The following is a 25,375-nucleotide window of genomic DNA, read 5'->3' on the forward strand; positions in this document are numbered from 1 at the left end:
GTTTGTTTCTTCCTTAGTATGAAGGCCTCAAAACACTACTCTACCATATTATAATTTTTTTTCTTTTATTGAGATGGAGTGCGAGTGATTTTCATAATGACTTAAAACAGCATGCAGGAAGAGCTTGCTTTAAATACACAGTTTTAATCTCATTTTGCATATTTTTGTCTGGATTTTTTTTTAATTGGCTGACAACTGTTAGAACACCTTGATTTGCAGATACAACCTTTTTGGAAAATACAGGCTTTTTTTGCCAACGAATAGCATTTGCCATTTCTGCACATTCATCTAAATAATTGGATGCCTTGGATACATTTACTCAGATCCTTAATTTTCACACTTCTAAGTGACAAAATGGCAAATGATGTGTTTTCTGGTAGATTACTTCTCATTTGTGTTACTTTTTTTTTAGTTGAATGGAAAATGGAATTTTAATTGAAATGCAGATCTGAATTTTGAGACTTAATTAAAACTTCAAGTGTGATGGACAGGCATGATTTAAAAAAAATCAATAGAGAAAATAGTTTGTTATTGTTTCTCAAAAGTTTAGAGCTAATAGATCTTGCTCGCTGTTTCACAGGTTTCTATGCAAGAGTCCTTTTTAATTTGGAAATAATTGCTCGTTGAACCATTTGAGTAAACTGAGAGGCACTTGCAGAAGTAGCTGTTGAATGTAAAAGCTATCTTAGCATTTCAACAAAGGGTGGCTCCAAGAGAGCTCTGAACAGTAAATTTATCAATCCAAACTTTCTTGTATAAATTATATGCTTACTATTTTTATTTTATTTAAATTACAGTAGGCATTTGCCCTAATATATGCTGTTATAATTTCATGTTAGATTTGTAATTGAGTTTATTTTTAGAAGAATGCATGTAAGTGGTTTATATAAAATGATTTTCTATTTTTGTAAATGAAATAATAGTTTTTTATTGACTTTTAATTTCATGCAAATGTGGGTTTTTTGGCTCGGAGGTTATGTAAGCAGAAAGAAATCTAATGATTTGAGAGTGTTCTCATAATATAAAGAATAGAAGATTGGTTGTCAGTAGCTAGGGGCACTGCTAGGCAGAGTTAACTCTTATTTAGGCATGTTCAAATTGAGTGATGGATGTTAATAGGGTGCAGTACAATGGGTTTATATAAAAAAAATTGTTTGTTGCTTGTTCTTCCTGGTTAAACTAAGAAAGCCAGATTGTAACTGCGTTTGGAATCTGACAGGGAGATAAGAGAGATGGTCATAATGTGGTGATTTCTCAAGATGCCTGAACATGTCACAATCCATGGCAAGTCTGATGGACAAGGGAGTGTTAATTGTGTGCAAGCCAGACTTGCTATTTTTAATTTGGCCTCGCTATCGTGTCTCTTCACAGATGAATTTGAAGGCTAAGGGGAGTTGAGTGATGACTCATTATTGAGTTAGTAAAATCACAATTGATCTCCATTTCCTGTTGATTCCAAAATTACTGAAGTGTGAAAGCTGAGAGTGACTGATGACTTCTTGGAGGGGAGTTTGGGGGTGGAATGTGGAAGTGACTCTTGTCTAAAGTAATTCAATGCTGCCCTGGGTGTTAGTACAAAAATGTCTATAGTGAGAACAGGTGTGTGTCTGAGATGGGAGGCTTTGAAGAAAGTGTGATGGTCTGGCTTGCTGAGTTATGATAATCTAAATGATAATCTAAATGATGAATCTAAATAATCTGAAATGAAGAATCTAAAATCTGAAATGAAGTAATGATAATCTAAATAAACTAAAATATGCTCTTCAGCAAGGTGGGGGGGAAGAGGTCTCTTAAGTAGCTACTGATAGAAGTTTAAGATGAAACTTTTCATTAGTCCTCTCGGTATTGGCAATATCTTCTGGTTGACCTGTGTTTCTGTCACTTAGCTCAGAAGATTTTTATCTTGAAATCCCTTTGCTCCCAGGTACTATTTACTGTGAGAGCCTCCTGCTCTTTTGCAGCGTGACTACCGAGTGGACGTCAGACGGCACGATGGCAGAGAATGGGATGTAGGGACAGCAGTGTTGTGCAATGGAGGAAATCTTGCATATCTTGGTTATTGTTTGCAATTATCTTTTGATGAATCCTTGATCTCCTCATTCTGTAGCTTTATTCTTGTGGTGAAATGGGATTAATGCTCTTTCGACAGATACTAATTAGAAATGTGTTAACGTGCAGGTAAGATTTAAAGTTTCTTTTTTTTCTCCTAGTACTTACTGTTAGCAAAACTTTTTTGTTGTTAGTAACTATTAAGTTACATTACAAGACTCTGCCCACATTGATTATGTGGCAGTAAATTCTGCTGAAAGGGGATTTGTTGGAAGAAATTAAAGGGAGGGTATATGCTGTTCCACTTGGAAACAAGCTATAAGGAAGCCTTGAAGTATTGCTTCAGGAAGAGAAAACTTAGTTTAGTTCCCCGGAGGAATAAGAGGAGGTGTAAGGTAAGGCCGTCCCTTCTCCTGTGTTTGTTGCATCCCTCACAAAATCCTGTTTTTAAAGAATTTTTCTGAAGTGGTAATTTGGAATGCAAAATAACAGTCTGTGTTCTGTCTTATAACTATTCAGATGGTCTTTGAACCGTTGAAACATGTCATGGGTGTACATTCTGATATGCTGTGTTAAAACAGAAATAAAAACGAGGAGAAGGAGAAATGTATTTTTTTCCTTGGAAAGTGCGTACGAGTTTTTCCCAGTGTTGCCGTATTTAGGATTATAGAAAACTGAGAAGCAGGAAAAAGAGACAGTTGATCTTGCTGTCTGAGAACAGCTTGGTTTTCAAATTTATAAACAATTCAGGAAAAAAAAAATCTTCAGGGCTTCTTGACAGGCTAGGTGTGTGGTTTTTCACATTCAGAAAAGTTGATTCAGTTGGTTTGGCTTTTGCAAGGGAACAACTAGTGAAATAAATTGGTCTGAGAGGGTATAAAGAACTTTCCTTTCCTCTAGAAAAAGTTGAGCAAACATGGAGCACTGAGTTGCGTGGTTGAAATTTGGTGAACCGTGGAAAGGACACTAGTTTTCAAAGAAGTTTGATGTTTCTTCAGGGTGTTGTGAATTCAGAGCTAAGAGTTGCCACACTTAAAAAGACATGTCTCAGTCTTACTGTGGGTTATAGGAGCTTCAAGTGAGCTTTATTAGGGTGTGATCATGGCCGCTCTTAAAGCTGTTGCTTGCAGAGAATCTTCAAATACTTAAAATACTTTGATACCTTATACCTTGTCTTTTAGGATCTGTGTTGATATGTCCCAGTACAAAAGCATTTTGTTAAACCAATTAAATGTGTAATATTTTTATAATATTTGTGTTTTGGAAAAATCAATATGACCAGTTTCCCTTTGAAATGACAAGAAGCCTGTTGTGCTGACAAAGTAGAATGCATTAGGAAGTGGTGCTTTGTATCCTCTCAAGAGTAATGTGCTCTTGTTTTTTCTTAATCAGCGGGATGTTCTCCTGTATGTCAGATGTCTTAGTTGTTTTTGTGATCTGTATCGGAGAAGAGCGAGGGGAAAAAATGTCAGAGAAGCAGAACAGGTTTAAATGCTTTATAATAGCAGAAAGCCTGCAGCTTTGTATTTCTTTGTTTTAGTAAAACTGGTAATGACCAAGTTAGAATTGGACACTTTGTGTTTATGTTTGTGTTTTAAACAATAAATAAAAGAACAACTTGTCCTTCAGAAGAACGTAATGTGTAGCCTGCTGAAATACTCTGGAGCATAAGGGATATAATTAACCGTTTTCCCTTTAGCTTGGTTATGTTTCAAAGGGTAACGCAAGACGTCTAAAACATCTGAAATTGCTTGTTTACCCATTCATTGAAGTAAGGATTTTTCAAGTTGATTGTCTGAAAATCAAACTACTACTTCCTCTCTCCATTGCCTTCCCCTTCTTCCTCATTTCCTGATCTGCACTTTCCAAATTTGTAATAAGTCAAGTACTGATGGCCTTTTTTTTTTTCTTAAAAAAAAAAAAAAAAAAAAAAGGCACTTAAAAGCAGCCATTGAGGAGAAAAGTTTATTTCCTGTCACTTTTGCTCAAGGCTATAGAGAATAGATCTTGGAAGTTTAGGCACTTGTTCAGGCCTTTCAGAGGAGTTTTTAAAAGATGCTTTGCTTTTGATGCAATGAAGGAAGGGCAAGGACTTGAAAGGGCTGACAGCACAACAAGGGTTTGGCTTATTGCATGAATGAAACCTCTTGCTGTGATCCTGAAATATGTTGCTTTACTGACCAGGTGCTCAAGTAGCACAAATCTGTTCTGAACTGTTTATTTTAATATAGTTTTGGTACTATTCAGTGGAAATGGGCTGAAAGGGGACAGAACCTGAAATGCTTCCAACTTTTTTTTCCCCATCTTGCCTCTCCTTGAAGAATATGAATTAGTATGAGAAAGTGTCTTGTAGCTCCCACTGGGTCAAATAGAGGTTGAGATAAAAATGCATATCTCTGTGTGTATTGTAATATTGATTGTCATGTGGTAAATAATTCCTTGGCAGCAGGATTACCAAGGGAGCTGGGCATGTTTAGCCTGGAGAAGAGGACACTGAGGGGAGACCTCATTGCCCTCTACAACTACCTGAAAGAATGTTGTAGAGAGGTGGGTGTTGGCCTCTTCTCCCAGGTTAATAATGACAGGACCAGAGGAAATGGTCTGAAGTTGTAGCAGGGGAGGTTTAGATTAGATATTAGGAAGAATTACTTTACTGAAATAGTGGTCAGGCACTGGAACAGCCTGCCCAGGGAGGGGGTTGAGTCACCATCCCTAGAGGTGTTTAAGAAACGTCTAGATGTGGCACTTCAGGGCATGCTCTAGTGGCAGAGATTGTAGGTTGTTTGGTTGGACTCGATGATCTCAAAGGTCCTTTCCAACCATGAAGATTCTATGATTCTATAATTTGTAAGTTTTGGTGCAGTCTTTCTGCTGGCTGTGTGCTCAGACTTGCTTTTTGTTCTTTGATGGAGATCTTTTTCATTATTTCCTTTTGACCAGCCTTTCCTTTTAGATAAAATGTCATCCTTTGGATTCATTAATATGGCTGGAGCTCACTTGATCTGTTAGTTCAATGTCTACTTTTTTTGGTTATGACTTTTTAATAAGTTAGCGGTCTCCACAAAGACCCATTCCCGTCTCTCACTCCCCCCTGCCCCAGTGTGGGTGTGTACATATTCACACCAAAACAAAGATTACTTCTGAGTCTCTCTTTCTTTTAAATTCTTTGTTTTTTATTTGTTCCATTATAAACTTCTTTAAGTAGAGTCTGTTCCATGCATTGCATTTTAAGGAGACACACTGACCTGTGTGTTAATTTAGATTACCTCTTTTTCTTTTTTTTTTTTTCTTTTTCCCTCACAAGTTGTCTTAGTTGGGATTTTTGGATTAATTTGACAAGGAATATCAAAATGTGACTTGGATTGGAAACGAGATGTTTCCACTTTAGTGACTCCACTTTAGTACTTAGAAGTTCTGTTCGGATTCAGTCTGAGTTTGTGAAGGGAAGATGATGGTGGGGACAAGTCTGCTTTTGTTGTCCACTGAGGACACCAGAGATGACTGTGGCTGTGGTGCTACCCAACGCAGTCATTCCTGTCGCTGGAGGACTCCCTCTTTTGGCTGGTCACCTCTTCCAAAGTTGGCTAGCAAATTTTCCGTTAAAGACTGTGTGTGACCTTTCACAGATCTGGGGGCGGTTTGTGAATTCAGGACTTTTTTCTCTTTGTGTTCCCAGTTGCTGGTTAATTGTGGAGGAAATAAAAAGACCAAGTCCTGGTTTCTGAATCTGGAGTTGAATGAAGCTGGCATGTGGTAAAGCAAAGTACAGTCCGCTCAGATATGTTTTCTTAACATGGAAACAACTAGCCTTGCATAAATACGGTGGTTTTCTTTCACAACAGCAATGGGAGGCCAATAGAGCTGTCAGACAAGTGAGGCGAGGCCAAGGACTGTCCTGCAGCTGTGCTCTCCAGATGATTTTGCTTTCAAGCTAGCAGTTGGAAAAGCGTTTTTTTTTGTTGTCTTCCTATTCAGATCCTTCAGATCCTTTTTACCTATGCTTTTTTTTTTTTCCCCTATGTCTTCCATTAATTCGTGTTTTTCTTTCTCAGATCACATGTAGTTTAAAGCTTTGCAGTATAGCTGTGTTTAAACGTGTATATGGCACTGTTACCCAATGTAGTTATGCCGTCGAACACCCGCCCCGTAGGTGCAGTTTATATTGGCAGGAGCTGTTTGGCTGGTGTGACTTGGTGGTGTTTGGGCAGGCAAATCATAACTACAGGCAGACAAACTTTTTTTTTTGGTTGTTTTGGGGGTGTCTGTAGTGACATATCCTTTGCAGTGGAGATTAGATTCTTCCTTTTACCTTACAGGATTGGCAACTGGTTTTACTATATGTTGGTGGTGGGGGATCCTGTAATGAGCTCTGGGTTTTCAGAGCTTGGTGAAACCTTTCTTGTGTCCTAAGGAAGCAGTCTTGCCAAAGCTTTGTTGGATGTAAACTAGTCTGGATCCAGAGAGAGATTTTCTCTGATGCAGTCCTGTGGCCTTATGAGTCTTGTGAGCAGCTTCTGCCTGTATGACAGTTTCCTTCCTGTGAAGAGATGTGCAGAATTATTTCTGCTGGTGGTCCCTCTGTTTAAGAGATGGTATCTATTGAACATCAGGTAATATTTTTTTTCCTCTGTCTTGCACAGTACAAAGTGGCTGTATTGTTACTTATGGTAAGAATTTCAGAATGCAGTGAAACTAAAGAATAAGTCATTCAGGTTTATATATTTAAGAGTGTATTACTGTGTTCACGTGGTTTCTCTTGGTTCCCTTTGTCTGTCTAGATCCTCTTATTTGTTGCAGTGAACAAAGTTCATTGTTTAAAGTGATTTTCAATTTCAAGTTCTCTAAGGAAAGATTTCTTATCACAGATTAATTATAAATCTACTTACTATAATAATTTAAATATTAAGTGGTAGACACTTGTTAACAAAGACAGAGCGCTCTGCTGGAGAAACACGCTTGCTCAGCGGGCTGCGTGGTTCCATGTGTTCTAATGCTAAACCAGCTTTTGACAGCAGTAGCTCACTCCACAAGTATCTGGGGAGGATATTTTTATTTTAATTCGATCATCCAGGTCATGGTGGTTGGTAAGTTCTCTTGCAGTTTTGAAGGCTTGAGTCTGGAAAGATGGTGTGTGTCCCATATAGGTGAAAACTGATTTTTGAGAGGATGAGATCTTCAAGATAATGATCTTTTCAATAATCATGCTTTTCAATAATCTGTCAGGTTAAATTTAGTAAAGCATATTTAGATCCACTTTTTGTAGTGAGTGCATGTAACTTTTAAGTTGTTTTTCCAAGTTAAATCTTGGTTTGTATATTTCCCTTTGTAGATATCCACTATAATACTAAATTGAAGCCTTTTTTTAAAAAAATGTGTCCCACGTAACACTCCCTACTTCCAATCAGATTTCTAATTTTGTATTGTTCTAAACAAATGTAGAGCTGTGGAATTGGACAAAGATGTTAGTACTAAGTAAATATATTAGTCATCTTTTGGTTTACTAAAAGTACCAAGTGAAGAGAGAAACCATATTTAGTGAAAAATCAGTATCATTTAGTAGTTACTAAATACCGCTGATCTTAAAAAAAAAAAAAAAATACAAACCAACCCACCACCCCACCCCCAAATATAAATGCAGAACAAAATAGTTAACTTTCATTTTGTGTAAGAATATTATGTTTTCGTATTTAAGTGACAACTGAAACTTAGTGATTGAATCGCATTGGTTAGAGTTAGCCTACTGTTCTATTCTTTCACTTGGTAGTTTTTATCTTCTTGATGTTCTCCATCTCTTCTGTCTGACTCAGATTTCTTCTAATTTCTTATGCTGTCTTCCTCCTGACCAGAACAAATAGTGAAATAATACTGGGGAGTGAGCAAAACTCAGCTTAAGTATATGTTCTCCAGCTGTATCTTTATCTAGGAGTCGGTTGTATAGGGTAAAAATAATGATGAAGACAGAGATCTCCATCTCAACCTTGATTTACCGTCTGGGATGAGTGTCTGCAGCCACAGATCCCAGCAAAGGGAGGTACCTGAAGTTGGGAGCATCTCAAACATCCAGGTTTGATATTGCTGTTTGGTTTGGCTCATCTCCTATAACTTCTTGGATCCCTTTCTTCCAACGCTGTTCCCCCAAGGAGCAGAATAGGTGATCCCTGATCATGAGTTGTTGAATAAAATGTGCTGTGGCTGTATTTCTCTGACCCGGTGTTTTCTCATGGGTGGATTTGTCAGAAATGCATTGGGGCAACCTTTTGCATCCCAGACTCTCCAAAAGTACCAGCCAGAGGAGGAATGGTAATTCTCCTGCTTGCCCTGCCATTCCAGTCTTCTTCTAATAAAAGTGTATACTGTGACAATAATTGCAGTTGCCAAGCAATAGAACTCGGTACAGCGAGGCTGAATAAATACCTAAACCATTTTGTTAACTGAAATTATAGCATTGTGCATTACCCACAATGCTTACAGGCAGTGTCTAAAAACCTGTATATAGGGTTGTAAGTCCAATGTCTTGGGTAGTATATAAATGTAAAATTGAGAATATGGGCTGAAATGTCACCTTGAACTTAAAAGCCAAATGTGGACAAATGACCGGGACTAAGCACTGTCGGCACTTTATTTTAAGAAGGTGTATATTTACTGTTTTTTTTATTATTATTTTTCCTGTTTTACAGTTGATGTCAATTAACTGCTAAACAGGATATCTGTGTAGGTATGTTGAAAATCCTCTACTTAAGATAAAGAAAAGCTTCCAGTCATCAGAGAAGTGAAAACATTGGAGTTCTGGTGGCTGACTCTCCCTAAAAGGGCTTTAGTTTTCCATGCTAACCCTGTTTATCTGGTTATTTCTCACCTGTGTACTTTAATAGTGCTTTGTTTATGGCAAGACTCACCTTGACTGGTATCACAGAGGTGGGTGGTTGTTCTTTTCCCCCTGGTTATTGTGCTCAATAACCCCTGGTTATTGAGACAATAAATACCCTGTGTGAATGTTGTTGTTCTCATATAAAGGACACTTTACTTTGTTGGGCTGTGTTTGTGATGATAAAAGCGAGTTAAAAGCATCCAGTTGGCCAGAAAAGTGAGTTCATATAAGAACTTCTACTGGTATAGCTACTTTGGTTTATATTTGCCTTAAATTGTGTTCTGGTGTAACTGTTTTTTGTTGATAAGACCTGAACTACTAGTCACCTTGTCTTTGGTGCCAATCCACATGCTTTACCTTGTCTTTGGAGGCGAAGGCTCTTTTTTCAATCTGGTTAGCTCATGACTGGAAAGCCCCACAGCACCTGCATATATGTAATTTAATACCTTTAAAACCCTTTTTGGGGATTGCAAGTTGGTCATACTTCAACTGCCTTGAGAAAGCAGGTTACAGCACGACCTATGTGATTTTAAGCTGCGTAGGGAAGGGAGGAGTGGGAGGGCTCCCTGTTCTGTTAATTGAAGTTTCATAGTGCTGCCTTTTTCCTCTGTGCAATTAGATGCTTTTTTTTTTTTTTTTAAACTACCTTAAATCTCTGTTCAGGTGGAACTACGGGATTAAGGGAGGTTTTAGTTCAGTTTGTTAAAATAGAAACATTACTATGGAAGGCCAGAGAATGTAGGATTTCTTGTGTTTCGTCATGTAAGAGATGGTTAGCACAGGATAGTAGGGCCATGTGTTGCATATTGGTAAGAGTAATTGCATCAGACTTGTAATTTTTCTGTGGATCTAAGTATAACTTCGTGATGACTCTGTTAAATGTTTTAGCTGACCATTATGGATGCAATTATCTGTTACGATACTGTTTTGGCAATTTGCTTCTAATGAAGCCTGAATGATCTGGCTTGGTTGGCCAGTTACTTTTTAAAAATTAGAAAAAAAAAATATTCCCAAAAAGCTTTCAAGAGAGGTGGGTTTCCTAGATTACTGTAGGATGGCAACTCAGCAGGCAGCTAAAAATGCAAGTCTCCTTAAGTGTGAGTTGCTGAGCCCAGCCACATGATGAATTTTCATTCTGGAAGAATTGGCTGCTTATCCTGACTACCTAAGTGTATATCCCATAGGTTTCTGTCAGCCAGTTGCCGAGTCACTTGGATGCATAGACAACTGTTTTAAAAATAAATAAATAAAATCATGCACACAACTGTTGGTTTTTTTTAAAGGTGGAGAAGAACAGTCCCCAGGAGAGACAATTTCTGTTAAGCTCCATTGTCATCACAGATTGTGAAACACAAATTCAGTGTTATAAACAGCTTGTAATTTCAGACTTCCATTTTTGCTTTAGCAGGCATTAAACTGAAGCTACTGGCATAGGGTTTAAACATTATTATCACAGTTAAAAAAAAATGTTTTACTCCCATAGTTATTGATCATAACACGCCACCTACTCACTTCTATGTTATGTGTTTTGTATTGAATGGCATGCTCGTATTTTGTGGTGCTGTCTGAAAAGTGATAATGCAGGGTAAGAAAGGGTACAGAGGTTTGAAGTCTTGTCTTTCTTCCTGTGAGGATGGAGCTCATCTTTAGTGATTTAGGCATTACCTACTTTCTTCTGCAAGTTTGTGTGGTTTTTTTTCTTTTTTTTTTTTTTTGTCTGTTTGACTTCGACAATTTTCTCACAACCTGGAAAATTTGATCAATCTGTGACTCTGAAGTGTTGCAGTGTAGTTTATGGAATTGTTCTGGAGTTGCACTCAGACAGCTTTCCCTTCCTTGTAAATACACAGAAACATCTCGCCAGAGGTTGGAGTATTCAGCTCCAGCCTTAACACTCAAACAATGGCTCTCAACGATTGACATGTAGTAGGCATTAAGAGGTGAGGAATTTACTGTAGGTTTGATCTTTGTGTCAGGTTTTTGTCTTTTTTTCTTCTGCTTTGGTTGAGTGGCAGAGAATCTTGCAGGCATTGTCCGTGACCTGGGCACTGCAGATCAGAGTTTAAAGTTTGGTGCTACTTTTACTTGGTTTGATAGCCAGGTGTTCTGGGGTGGTCATGCAAGCTCAGCCACTTGAGTGTTACTAGCTCTACAACACCTTCCTCCATTTTTGCCCTGTGTACCCATGAGGACAAACAGAAATCCGTGCCGACTGAGCCACTCGCTTGTGTTACGCTATTTCAGTAGTAGGACGTAACAGATGTGGCTTCAGAGGAACCCCTGAGGGTTGTGCAGTCTTGGTGAGAGAGGATTAATTTAGAGATGACTTCGTCATGAGGATGCTTTCATGTGAGCTAGGGTAAATCTAGACCCACTTGCTCTGGTGAGCTGTGTAGAGAGGACATCAATCAATATTATTAAAGGGATTCAGTTCATTTTGTTGGCTTCATTTTTGCTAAGCTGCTGTTCCTGTTGACTTTCAAAGTAAAATTTTGGCAGAGAAGAAAGCAAGTGAGATGAGGGACAGAGAAGTGATTTATTCTGAAAATCTTTTTGTGTAAACTTACGGGCAATTTGGAGGAAGTTCATGGAAAGCAGCAATGCCAGAGATATCTTTAGCCAATGACAGCTGAAATTGCAAGAGCGAAAAGGCAGAGCCGGTTTGAGTTTGTGATGTGGGTTGTAGTCCTTCTGTGTGTTATTTTTTGTGAATGTTTTGTTCTGGCCAGCTTGGTAACACAGTGGCCCTTGGATTTGCAATATATAGCTAGTAGAGTGGTAAAAGAGAAAACTAAAGTAGGATATGTGTGTCTTTCTAAGGGCTATGGGAGACGAGAACATCTATGGAGAAGGGAAATCCAGTCGCTTTTTAAGCTATTCGTGCCAAATTTAATTGGCCTCTTGTGACACCACTTTTTCCTTCCAAATCTGGGAGAGAATTCTGTAAAACGTTGTTAAGAGCAATGAGTGACACAAGGTAAATTAATGATAATAGACTATATTTCTCAGAAATTACAAGGTACACTGCAATATAATCTCCAGTCCCTTGAGTGTTTAGAAGGTTATAGTGGTCTGGCTTTGTCCTCCAAAGCTTAACTTTTAATTAAATGAAGAAAAGCCCCAAGCCCTCTTCCTGCGCCTTAGATGTGTAAACAAGAATGTTCTTAAGGCTTATATTCAAATGGAAACAGTCGGGTTTTTGTTTGGGTTTGAGTGTTCCCCTTCATGTTTTGCAAAGATGTCGGTGTTGTGCTGGTGCTAGAAATGCAGAAGTTAAAATTCAATTATGTACCTGCTTAGCAAAAGCTAAAATGCTTGATGTTTTCTGAATTGCGGGGTGCCTTTTACCTGTTCTTCACACAGACACACCCCGAGCCCCCCCCCAAGAGATGTATCTTCATAAAATCTTGGTAAATGTAGAGCAGTTTATGTAGCATATTTGATGAAGAGGAATAGTTTGGTGGTTAGGGAGACAGATTGAATCATGTGGTGTACTTTTAGTTCCCTCCTTATTACCGGTTCTGACATCCCAAGAGGTAATACAGAAGCTGGCTTCCCTGGGAAGAGATCTAGTGATTGATGTGACACATGCAGGATAGGTGAGCTTAGAGAGTACAGAAATTTTGTGGGAGGTTGTGTAAGTACATTAAAGACACTAAAATATATATTTCATTCATAGTGTCACTACGAAGGCAAAACCAAGAGCTCAGTGGGTGGTGGAATCCTGTGTTAATGTAAAGTGTCATAAGCAATCTCTCCAACCACTGATTTCTGTGAACTCCACATTTAATTTCTTCTTTGCATAGTATGCAATTAAAGAATCCTTAGACTTCTGTAGTAATTTTTTTTCCCTGTATCTGCAGATGGTGCAAGTATGCTGAAACTTTTCATGGTCTTGAAGGGAAATTGTGGTTGCTCATTGGTTCCTTCTCTGTCTTTCTACCTTTGCCTTCCAAGTCTTGGAGTGAAACTACAGGGACAAACTAGGCCTAAGACCAGGCCATGGACTGCAGTACCTCCCTGTTCAGAGACGAGTGAATAAGAACACTTAAAGATTTTCTTCCTGAGGGCTGTATGACAATCCTGATGTGTGTGTTCATTTTTTGTTGTGTTTTTTTTTTTTTTTTAAACAAGTGTAATACTTAGCAGTAAGAATCAAGAGAGAGGTTAAGGTCAAGTTTTACTTTTCCCTGTTTATAATCTGTATAGGCGTACCATTTTCAGACTCTTCCCTCTCTGTTTCCACTGATGTGTCCTGCTTCTCTTCTGGACAATTGCAGTCAGGTAGAAAAGAAACTCCTTTTAAATCTGCTGGTGGGCTTTATCATATGTTTAATTCCTTTTTCCTAACCTAATTCAAATCAGTTCCTCAGATAACATGGAGATTAGGATGCTGTCATTGGCCAAAGTAGTTCTTTAACCTTCAAGTGTCTTCAAGATATTTTTTTGAGCCATTGGGTTTTTTTCCAATGTGCCATATAACCCCTCTATTGAGTTGATGCAATATATAGTCAACATGTCAATACGCGTGCCATTATGCAGATCTAAATGCACCCAATGCAATAAACATGTTGGTTGTTGTTACGAGAGAGGGATGGTAACTCTGGAGATGTTTGCCTTAAAAAGCGCGCTGCATGCTGTGGATCTGGGATGGGGGCTGCTGCCTGTGGCCATATGCGGTAGCTGCTTTGGACTCTGTTTTTCAGTAGGGACCTGCCGTAGATTAAAACCAAAAAATATGTGATGAAAAGGAAGCGTCTCTGTTGAGAATAAATAACAACACTGTTCAGAAGGTGTGCTGATCTCCCAGAAAGACCCATGGCTCTGAGCTGACATTACTGAAGGAGGATGTGGTCATTAGAGGAGTTTGGGACAGCGCAGTGTTACTGTGTTCAGTAACATCAGCTCTTAGCTGACCATGGAGTAGCAGTAGCTGTCTGGGAATGCAAACCTGTCATTGAAGTAGAGTGTGCTCAGAAAAAAACACTGTTGGCAGAGTGAGATTTTTCTTGTGGTGGTGGCGTGAGCAAGCTACTCTGCTAAAAGTAGAGCTAGCCACAATTGTTTTTTTGTATTAAGCCTTGTAGTTCCTTCTTTGTGTAGGAAATCATCCAGTGCTGATGGTAACATACTGTACTTGTTACCACTGTACAGAATTCCAGGGTAGACAAGAAGTTGAGCAACCCCGTGCCCTCCGTTAAAGGAACCCTTTTGAACCTTGTGGATCACAGACTTTGTCCTCAGAATGTGTGTTTTAACCTGCCGGGCAGGAAGACAATACGGAATTAGAACAAGTAGTGTGCACCTTCAGTGCTTTCTTTCTGCAACCAGTGGAAGGGGATATGTTCTGGGGTTTTTTTGTTTAAATGGAAAAGCTGCCGGTGTCCAAGCTCCTTATTTAAGATAAAGCTTTGCATCTCTACTCTGAAGTAAAGGAAATGGTTTTCACAGAAGGGAAGTCAAAAGATGGGAAACAAAGGAAAATCCTAACTTGCTTTGTTAACACACCGTGAGTATATAAGACGGGAGTTGATTTAAAGATTGCTGGTTAGATGTTAATGGCAAGCAGTCTATCCTGGTTCTCATTTCAGAAATGTAAATGACTGCACAGGCTGAACAAGTCTCTGTTGCTAGGGAAGCCTGACCCAGCTGGAGCAGGCTTAGGTTGAAAAGGCCTGAGACTTGCGAAAGGGTTGTGCTGGGATGACTCGATGACTCAGAGCTGCCATGGTGCTGCTTTGTCTAAGAGTTGTGGTGTGGTTGTTTCTTTTTTTTTTTTTTTTTTTTTTTTTTTTTTTTTTAATCTTTCTCTCTGTGTGTGTGTTGAGGGAGCTAGATAGTCATGGTTGCTCCATCTTTAACCTCTGGCTAGTTGAGAGGATACTGAAACCATTCAGTGTAGTACAACCTTTTAACATTACCCAGAAAAGTAAAGGGACAAAGGCAAGGCTTAAAATGTGAAGGTGTGTATTTTTTCCAAGAACTACACCATGACGAAGGTTTCTTGTAAGAAATGAATTCTCTTATTAAAAACAGTGTATGTGCGAACTGTCAATCCTGCCCTCTTAACACCTTATTGATAACAAATTAACTGCTATGAAGGTGTGTACAGCTGTGACAGATGCGGTAGCAAGCAGACGTTTTATTATTGGCTGAATGGTGAACATCAGCCTTTCTGCTGATCTGTGTTTTGTAGCATGCCATTTTGCAAAGAGAATGGTTCCTTCAAAACACTGAGGGGCAACAGGCAAGTCCTTTTAGGGGTAGCTAGTGACCTCAATAACTAATGGATACATAAAAAGAATGACGACCTGCGGGATGGAGTAAATGATTATTTGATGATAAATGATGATTAAATAGCAGGTGTTTTTCAAGGTGGCAAGGTTCTTCTCTTCTCCAGAATGTTTTTTGAGATGAAAATGAGCATTAGCAAGTCACAGTTAAGGTTGAGAAGAAAATACGGGATCACTGTACCCTGAGCTCTTTGTGTCCCACAGAGCTTTGCTTTACTCTGCCTGATCTGCGTGTACTCAGTAGCGTCAGCTCACTGCCAATGTGCTGTGCAGGGTGCATGCGTGTTCACAGCCTCCGGTCTGTTCCTTGGTGCCCAGCCTGGAGCAGCACTAAGAGCAAGCACTTAGGCTTGCCTGGAGATTCTGCCAGACTAAAGAATAGGCTGCAGGTCACATTAATTACTCCCATCGTATGAACCTGTTATGTGCAATCATTTTTCCTCGTAGTTCGTTGACCCCATCTCAGCTGCGTGATCAGGCTTGGATGTGTCCTCTGACTAGGAATGGGCTGCAGGTCTTCAGAAAGACCGTACTGTGAAGTGGGGTTTTCTGTTACTATTGGAAGTTTATATGTCCTGCTGCTTGACCCTGGGATGCTCCCAGAAAAGAACAGCACAAGTGGGCTTCTTGTTCCATAGTAGCTGAAACTCAGTACTTTTGGACTAGAGTGCTGCTTCCAGGGAGGCATTTGTGTTCGTCTAGGTAAAGAATGCATTGCTTCTCTTTGCTATTTTACTGTGTTGGGGAGATATCTTTTAAACAATTAAATATATATTTCTTTAAAGAACTAATTTCTCACTCAGAATTGGGTACTTAGTTTAGAATAAGCCTGAGAAATGATAGGCAGTTTAAGGAAAGGCTTGGAAATCTGTAAGCAGCTGAATAAAACCAGCATGAATCTGACTATAGGTAATTATCCTGGGTATTTATAATCTACACAAAACTATTGAGGCAGAGTAATAAACAGATGTTGCATTTTTATTTTCTGTTAGTGAGCAAAATAAATACATAATAGTTAATTTCCAATTCTGAATTGAACATGAAACAAAGTCATATTAAAAAAGCTCTATAAGCTGGAATATCAAAAACTGTTAAATGGAATATAAATGCTCTAAAGAGCGTTTTATATGCACTTCATTCTGTCAGACAGACCAGTTTATATTGTAAGTCCATATACGCTTTCTCTAAAATGGGATCCAAAGAAAACACAGCACAGCCAAATGGAAATTGTAGTTGACTTTGAGCTCTGATTAATTTGTTTCTCATGTAATCCTTTTCAGGACAGCGAGAAAAACGTGAGAAAATGGTGATGTGCTGTGGTGTAATTAACTTTTGTGAACAATGTGAATTTTTAAAAGAAACGTCTCTTTTTAAAAAAGAAAAATTCCATCTTCTTTAATTGGAACTGTTTTTTTCCAAATGTCAGTATGGACCAAGATGTTTGTCCTATTCCATGTTTGGGTCTCTGCAGTTCTCATTAGATCCATGAAGTTCTGCAAAACACAGCTCACTAGATAAACTAATGAGTTCTTAAACCAAAAACGTCAACAGCATGCTCATCTGTAATCAATTTCTAACATTAAGCCCACTGGACTTTATCCGTTTCCATATTAAGGGGATGATGTTTCATAATTGAGGCAAGTGAGTGCATACTTTTGCCATAAAGTTCTAGAAATCTCATTGATTTATAAAAGCATTAAATATCTAAAATTAAGTAACTTTCAAGCTGAAACAAACATAAAGCTAAGAGCAATATGACTTTTAAAGCCCAGCCTCAGAATAGACGCATGAACAGATATATAATGCTTTAGTTAACAGTTGCTGCCATTTCTCTTACAAATTGTTCTTTAGGGTATTGTAACTCAGCTGTTTTTAAACCCATCACTCTGGAACCTTGCCTACAAAATGTCAGCGCAAGTGCAAATTTTATTTCTTTAACAAAGTAAAGGGCTTGGAGCAGTTAGGCTTTCTAAAATTTTATGGCAGTAAAATAAATTTTGCTACTTTTGCTTTGCCGCAACAGGAATCGTATTCTTCACCTTGTCCTGCCAGCAGGTAGAGACAGAAACCAAAACAGTTTAATTGGAAAAAACATTGTGTGTTCCAACTTGCCTTTTTTAAAAAAAGAGAAGCCCAAAGTCGACGTGTAAATATGCTTATGTTATTGTTGGGCTGTGCTTTGGGCAGAGGGCACTGTCTCTTGAGGGTGGGTGGAGGGATAGTTGCTTCAGAAGAAAATTTCAGAAGTTGAAAGCAAGACAACTTATTAAAGGAAGTTAGTCTGGGTTGAGGTTGTCTTTCCTACAGATTTGGGAGAGCAGCCTGCACTTCTGCCATGCTTGACCAGTACATCTCTTATCAGATCTACTGTCTTGGGAGTTCTTTAACATTCCAGTTGTCCCATCTGGCTTCTAAAGCTGGGTAATGCCAACCCATTCACCTTTTCTAATATTTTCTTGAAGTTAAAGCCTTGACACATATTCCAAGCAGCAGTATATACTAAAATGGGGATTTCCTGTCTCACTGGTCGTGATGGCCAAATGTTACTGTTTGTACATTATTTTTGGTGTTTAGTTGGTTTTGGGGTTTTGTTGTTCTGTGTGGTTTTTTTTTTTTTTTAGCGGTTTAGGGAATGAACTTTCTTGCACATAGCTGCTTCTAGTGCAGGAAGTCCCATTTTAATAGCCTCTGCTTTCAGCTCAGATCTTTACAAGAAGGAAGATTAGGTAATAGTTTGTGTAGAAAACATCTGTTTCTTAAAAAAGATCTTGCCCTGTTGTTTTTTATGTTGTTCCTCTAATAAGAGAGTCCTTTAGTCTTTCAAAAACTTAAAAGTCTTTAAGTCCGTGTTGGATATTAGAGTTGCTGTGGTTTTAGCATGCTCATGTTCTGGATCCTTTGTTAGCTGAAGTTATTAGCCTTAGATAAGTGTTGTGGGATGGAAGGACTGCTTTCTATTGTCAGCGCAATTTCTGAATCTCTGGACAATTTGTCTGGGTTAGAATTTAAGTTTTTTGGCTCCAGTGTTTGTTTAGACCTTTTCTTTGTCTGAGGAAAAGATGTTGTTAAAATAATTAAGCCTAAAAAGAGAACCTTTCCACAAAATTGAATTGCTTGGGGTTTGTTTAAGTTTTGGCTTGCTTAAATAAATTGGCATTTTACTTTGTTTGCTTACAAGCAACTTACTGCCTATTCCGGGGAATCTTTTTTCCATGTTTTCCACAGAAGAGACCAATTCTGAGGGTTTCCAGGAACAAGAGCTCTCTACATTCTGTAGTTCTTTTTTTTTACATCAAAGTGCATTTTATGTGTGTGACTATATGTGATTATTACATTATTAGTACACTTTTCTCCAAGCTGCTGTAAAATTTTTATGGTGATATGTGTCTAAAATGGGAAGACCTAATACATAGATTTATTAGGGAATAATCCTTTTGGTCATTGTTTTCCTGAGTGTATTGAGTTCAGTCTTCTGTTTTCAAGGGGAATTCTTCACTGGGATGCTGTGTGTTCTTGTAAATAAATTTATCCTGTGTTTCTTAAAATTCAATGAACTCTCTTGTATCTTGCTGCCAAAATCAGTGAAACTTGGTTCGCTGGAACATGCAAACAGGAATTCAGTGCATTAGCTACAAGTTCGAGCACTAACGTTTCTTCCCAGTTACAGCGCGGGAAGTGCTGACCAGCTTTCCATGGATTTTGTGGTGTTGCTAATCTATTGCAAGACAAGTGTTCAAGAATTAGGGCTAGTTTGGCTTGTGATCCTGGGAAGAAAGAGAGATTTGAGAAATAAGTTGTAATTTTCTGAGAAGTGTTGCCCTTTATGTGCATGTATCTTGGGGGGTGGTGGGGAGTAAATTAGTAACGTGTGACCAGTGGATCACTCTGTTACCTGACTTGTTTGGAGTCATGCGGCTGAACCCCTGGTCTGGTCACACATGTCATGATGTAATTTGAAGCAGGGTGCGCAAATGCATTTGGTTTATGCCTTTCTTACTGGGATCATAATCATGTCACTCGACCTGCTGTGGGCCAGCAGGTCAAGGGATGTTATTCTGCCCCTCTACTCCACTCTCTTGAGACCCCACCTGGAGTTCTGCGTCTAGCTCTGGAGTCCTCAGCACAGGAAAGACATGGACCTGTTGGAATGGGTCCAGAGAAGGCCACAAAAATGATCAGAGGGGTGGAACACCCCTTCTGTGAGGACAGGCTGAGAGAGTTGGGGTTGTTCCGCCTGGAGAAGAGAAGGCTCTGGGGACATCTTACTGTAGCCTTTCAATACTGAAAGGGAGCTTATAAGAAAGATGGGGACAAGCTTTTTACCAGGGCCTGTTGCGACAGGACAAGGGGTAACGGTTTTAAACTAAAGGAGGGTAGATTTAGACTAGATATAAGGAAGAATTTTTTTACAATGAGGGTGGTGAAACACTGGCACAGGTTGTCCGGAGAAGTGGTCAATGCACCATCCTTGGAAACATTCGAGGTCAAGTTGGACAGGGCTTTGAGCAACCTGATCTAGTTGAAGATGTCCGTGCTAATTTCAGAAGGGTTGGACTAGATGACCTTTAAAGGTCCTTTCCAACCTAAACTATTCTGTGGTTCTACCTTTATGTTCCTCAATCTAATGCAGCTCTTTTGAACAGCAGTAGTAAAATATTTCTGTCTGCTGAAGAATATAGATAGGTTGCATCTCTGTGCTGGTCCTGATAGTGTTTACAGTGGTAGGGTAAATGAGATGAATATTCAATGTGGGTGTTAATCAAATACTCATTCTTTATTTTAACATTGCAACCTAATTAAAAAGTTAAAAATCTTATGGCTGTCAGAATATCGTACTTGCATTCTGATTTCAAAAGGCTTAAAAGTGCCTTATTTACTAACTTTCCTTTCTCCTTTTACATTTTCAGTTTGCGGGCCAAATGTTGACATTCGCAATGATATCCATGAGCTGAAACGCCTGGAGAACTGTACGGTAATTGAGGGTTTCCTTCAAATTCTGCTCATCTCTAAAGCAGAGGATTACCGCAACTTCCGCTTCCCAAAGCTCACTGTCATAACTGACTATTTGCTGCTGTTCCGTGTGGCGGGCTTGGAAAGCCTCAGTGACCTCTTCCCCAACCTTACAGTCATTCGTGGGAGGAACCTCTTCTACAACTATGCCTTGGTTATCTTTGAAATGACAAATCTTAAAGAGATTGGGCTTCACAATTTGAGGAACATAACCCGCGGGGCCATACGGATTGAGAAGAACTCTGACCTGTGTTACCTCTCCACGGTGGACTGGTCTCTCATCCTAGATGCAGTCTCCAATAACTACATTGTTGGGAATAAACCTCCAAAGGAATGTGGGGACTTGTGTCCAGGAACAATGGAAGAGAAGCCATTGTGCGAGAAGACATCTATTAACAATGAGTACAACTACCGCTGCTGGACCACCAACCACTGCCAGAAAAGTAAGATTTGAGTAGATAGTGTGTTTTCGTTACCTCTTTCTGAAGTAAAGATTTAGTTTTGTGGTTTTATTTTAAGTTCTTTAGCAACTTAAACTTTATTCTAGTTGTGTATAGTCCAGATAACAAGTTATCCAGAATAGATTTCTCCCTAACCAGTAAAGGAACGTCTCACTTGATTAAAAAAAAATAAAAATCACTAAACCAAAACCAACAGCAACACAACAGAACCCCACAAACTTTCTGTGTTACTTCCCTATGGAAAAGATGCAGAGTAAGTCTAGAACTAAAGTCATTATAGCAACGCTGGAACCAGTTTTACCTCCCTTGAGGACTGTGTCAGGAGGCGGCTGTCGAATACTATCTCCTCCTTACTGAAGTGACATTACATGTGTGCCAGAGTCATTGCTGTACTGAAGCTGTTAACTGGATTTACTTTGTTGTTTGCTTCTCTTGGCATGCACCTTCAGAAATTCCTGTAATGATAAATTCTGTACGTAAGAACTTTTTTACTGAAATCAGTTTGTGCAGTACAGTCTGTAGTGTCAAAGAGTCAATGGATATCTTGACTCTCAGTGAAATTATCCTTGCCTGTTTTGTTCTTATCTGCCATGACGGGGTTTATGTCTTTCTGATAGCAAGTATTAGCAAAAACAAAACCTGATCTCTTCTCACTTTTTAAAAATAGAGTAAACAAATACATAGTTTACTCAAATAACATGATTACATGGCAGGCTTTTTGAGTTCATCCTGTAACTTTACGAAAGCTGAGCCCTGCAGTATCAGTAGGGCTTAATTACAAGCAGTCGTCACTGGGAGGAACAGTTCCTAAATTCCACTTGCAGTCTTGATCAAAGCTGGTATAATGATAGGAAGCACCACAGTGTGAGAGAAAACAGGAACAGGGCTATATTCAGGTTACCTTCATTTGGGGAGACTGTTTTTTCTAAAGTGGCTCATCACCTGGTTGCGGAGTCATCATGTTCAATTAGAACTGAAATTAAAGTACCTTGTAGGGCAGTTTCAGTCAGCACATGCCAAAAATATCTCTGAAAAAAAAAGGCATTTGTGGGGCTGTGCTTTTATCAATACTTCTCACAGGAAATGAGGTTTGTTTTTAAACAAAGAAAAGAAAACCCCTCAGCCTGTTACTGGGAAACTTCGTGATTTGTCCAAGGTAAGGGAGGTGAGCTGCATTGCTTTCTTATTATGTGTTGCTATGAGTCGTTATGCTTCTGCAGGCCAAATTTATCTCTTCATTAAAAGAGTGTAACTCTGTTGTCTACAGAGGGTGACTTAGATGATTCCTGTGCAACCTCATTGCCTTTAGTGGTTTGAATGAATGTAACTAGAATGTATTTAATGAGATACAACAACTTACTTTCTGTTGTGTGCTCTGGCTATTTGGAGTAGACAAAAGTAACGTGCCAGAAAAGCTTGTTGGCTTCTAGCAGAATATTAAAATAATTTGGATCACAAAGTGAGAAAATATCTCTTTAAATAAGATGAGGTCATAGTTATACTGTGATGGCAGCACTTTCAAGGCAAGGGTGTAGGTAATGTTTTTCTTTTGCTATATGCTTTCATCTTCCTTTAGTGGGAGATAGTGAAGAAGAAAGCAAGTATTGGAAAAGTGTCTTGAAAGGCTTGTTAAGAGCATTGCACTGTGGAAAACCAGTGTAGGTTTAGATTATTTTAGGATGCAGAGTGTATAAAGAAGTGATCAAGTTCTAATCAATAGAAGGAGTGAGAAAGTTGGACCTGTTTAATCTGTTGTTTGTGATAAGCCACCGCCTTCAAGGAACAAGACTTTAAATTTGCCAGCCATTCATCTAAATAAAATAACAAACTCAAAAGTACTCCCATTCTGAGGAAAAACAGGGGAGGTATAAATGTGCAGTTGTTCAAAAGGAAGCTTTTTGTCTATCCTGCTAGATTGCTTGGATGCTTTGGCAATGAACTCCTGATCTGGAGAGGACTGTTGCAGTACAAAATTGCACAAGACATGAAAAAGAATAGAAGCAAGGACTTTTAAGTTACTGAGTGTTTAAATCTGCATTTTCCTACCAGTAGAGATATGAGACCTGCGTTATTTTCCAGGGACTGTTTTTCTAGTGTAGTATCTAATTTAACCCTGACATTCTCCTTGTGCGTCACAGTAACGTTAAACTGAAAATGCTGCCTGTCACTCAGGGTTCCTTTATGCGTTTTTGTTTTCTTCGCTCTGGATCTGTGGAGGAGTGTATATTAAATCTCTTTTGTCCTTGTTTAGGTTTTATGCTGAAAGATCTCAAGTTGGTGGGTAAATGTTGTGTGGGAACACTTAGTACTTTAAGTAGCCTGGCTTCTGTTTAGTTTTGCTGTTGAGTGGAAGTTGTTTTTTTTCCTCCTTTTTCTTGCTCACAAACAAAGGAAGAACCCCTTGCTTCCTTCAATATAACTTGTGCAGGAACAATGTTGAGGGTGGAGGGAGGAGAGAGGGAAGGATGTGCTGTGTTTGACTTAGAATAATCCATGGACATTTCTATAGTAGGACAAGCTACAAGGAAGCTATAACTTTCAAAAAAACTTTTTTTCTAAGGTTCAGCGTAAAGCGTCAGTGGCTTCTCTGCCAGTTTTGTTGCCCTGGTTTCTGTGGAGTATACATTCCTTTTCTTTCGAGTGCCCTGAGGAAGCAGCCTTACTCGTTTGCTCGCTTTGGAGCCGTGGCATGCTATGTTAGGTTTGGCATGCTGTCATCTCTCTGACTTGCACCTACTTTTCTTTTGGCATCTCAAATGCCAGCTGTACTTGGGTTGCAGGTCCACATAGAAGAATCCCTCAAGATAAAAGGAGACTACTGGAGCTGTTTGCATCAGTGGTTGTGCTTTGGGGCACAGGTAGAGATGGAAAAGATGATAAAAACTGAGCGTCCAGACATACAAATAAGATTATGGCCTTTTGTTTTTCTTTCAGCAGTTGTGACTGCTGGAAATGTCTGTGGAAGCTACCTGCATCTTAATCAGTGATTGATGTGAGAACTGCTGTACCCCTTGAAAGACTAGTCTCTTGACACGCTTGCTTTGCCTGTCCATTGGGCTACTGTAAAGAAAACTTTCATTGTTTTGTGTATTCCTTCTGCTGATGACTAAGTTTTGAGGTCTGCTGCCTTAGCTTTGTAAGCCTGCAGAAACCAAATGTAAATTACAACCTGGAAAGCCTGCCTGGAAGTTCAGGATCCTTTGTCTACCATAACCTCGGTGTTGTTTTTTGAACAAGTCCAGCTAACGCTTCTTAAGACGCTTTTGCTTTTGCTGGGGTCACAAGAAATGAACTAGCCAAACTGTTATGTGGGAAAGAAATAGCAAAACTGCCAGTGATCCATATATAAGATCTATGGTGTATGGGTTGGTTTTTTTATTTCTTTTTAACTTCATCTTAATTACTTGTCTGCTTTCCATACACCCCCCCAGTTAAGATGGAGATGCTCTCTGTCAAGTATTAGCTGAAACCCTTCCTTTCCTACTCAGAATAAAGAAAGACTAGGGGTCTTATTATGGGGAGGACAGCCTGTTAATACCTGCTCTGAAGGGGTAATGGCTTCAACTGCAGCTTCTGTGTGAAAGGACAAGAGCACAGTCTGGAAGTCTGGGTTCTCCGTTTGTGAGAGAGCAGATGATAGTGCTGTGCAAAGGGGGTGAAATAGCCACGCTTCCCGTAAAAACAGTGCAGGTGGGGGTATCTGCAGTGCATGAGGGACCTTTAAGATTAGATTTGCCACTAGCATAAAAAAAAAGTACGTTTAAATTGGCATTGTAGAGGGAACATGGATTAGGGCCATAAGCATTAAGCACTTGTTTCAGAAGAGGCGAATTTGACATGAAAAACAATAGCTCACGTAGACTGCACTTCACAATACAACAGAAGAAAACTTTCGGCTTCCGAATGTGTGAAACTCCAGACCATGGAAAAGGCATGTGGGATTTGGAGGCTGATAAAGAAGCAGATGGCAGCTAAGCACAAAATGTTTTTAATGAAAATGTATCCTTATTCCTTTTTGAATTGGTTTGACAGTGGCCTGAAAAGATATGGTGTATGCGGGGAATGAGGAACAGGAGGGAGAGAATGACAGTGAGTGGGAAGAGTGGTCCATATGTACCTTCTACTAAAATGTTTAAACATATGGAGACAGTAACATGATGTATTCTCACAAATATTCGGAATCTGCTCCTGTTTGTTTACATGGAGCTCAAAAGATAATGCAGTTGAGTGGTATCATTTGACATAGCTTCATTGACTTGTGCGGTACTTACCAGTGTACGCCATCTGGGAATCTGCTCCCTGTTGATTCAGCAGAGTAGTGGAGAAAACCATGTGCTAGGATTTTTTTTATTTTTTTCCCCCGTCTTATTTCCCCTCTCTGAGGAGTATTTGCTATATTCCCGTGTCTATACATGAACTATGTAGACATGAAGAGAGAGAAAGAAGTTGGGAGCCGGAGATGCCGAATCAAATTGTGCTTAATTTGCTTTAAATTACATCTGCATGCTTTTCTCTGTTTGCTGCTTCATTTAAGGTTTTTTGTGTTTTTTCTTAAACCCTGAAATATAGTAAAAATAGTGTATATCAGCAGAGGACAACATGCTTTAAAAGTTTTACTCTTTTAACAAGCAAATTTTATGTGGTATAATGTTAAGTGAAGCTAGTCTGTATAATGCCAATCCTACTTTTGTTGG

At 39.1% G+C, this 25,375-nt stretch overlaps 1 protein-coding gene across 3 annotated transcripts in view; it reads left to right on the plus strand.

Annotated features, from left to right (window-relative positions):
• IGF1R (insulin like growth factor 1 receptor) overlaps positions 1 to 25,375 on the plus strand; it is a 195,494-nt gene that overhangs the window by 13,505 nt on the left and 156,614 nt on the right. For all 3 annotated transcript variants that reach the window (XM_054214926.1, XM_054214927.1, XM_054214928.1), the window contains exon 2: positions 20,118 to 20,663. In XM_054214926.1, the coding sequence (XP_054070901.1) occupies positions 20,118 to 20,663 (546 nt within the window). The remainder of the gene's footprint in view (positions 1 to 20,117; positions 20,664 to 25,375) is intronic.

Source organism: Rissa tridactyla, chromosome 9 (genome assembly GCF_028500815.1).
Source record: "Rissa tridactyla isolate bRisTri1 chromosome 9, bRisTri1.patW.cur.20221130, whole genome shotgun sequence".
NCBI classification, from domain to species: domain Eukaryota; kingdom Metazoa; phylum Chordata; class Aves; order Charadriiformes; family Laridae; genus Rissa; species Rissa tridactyla.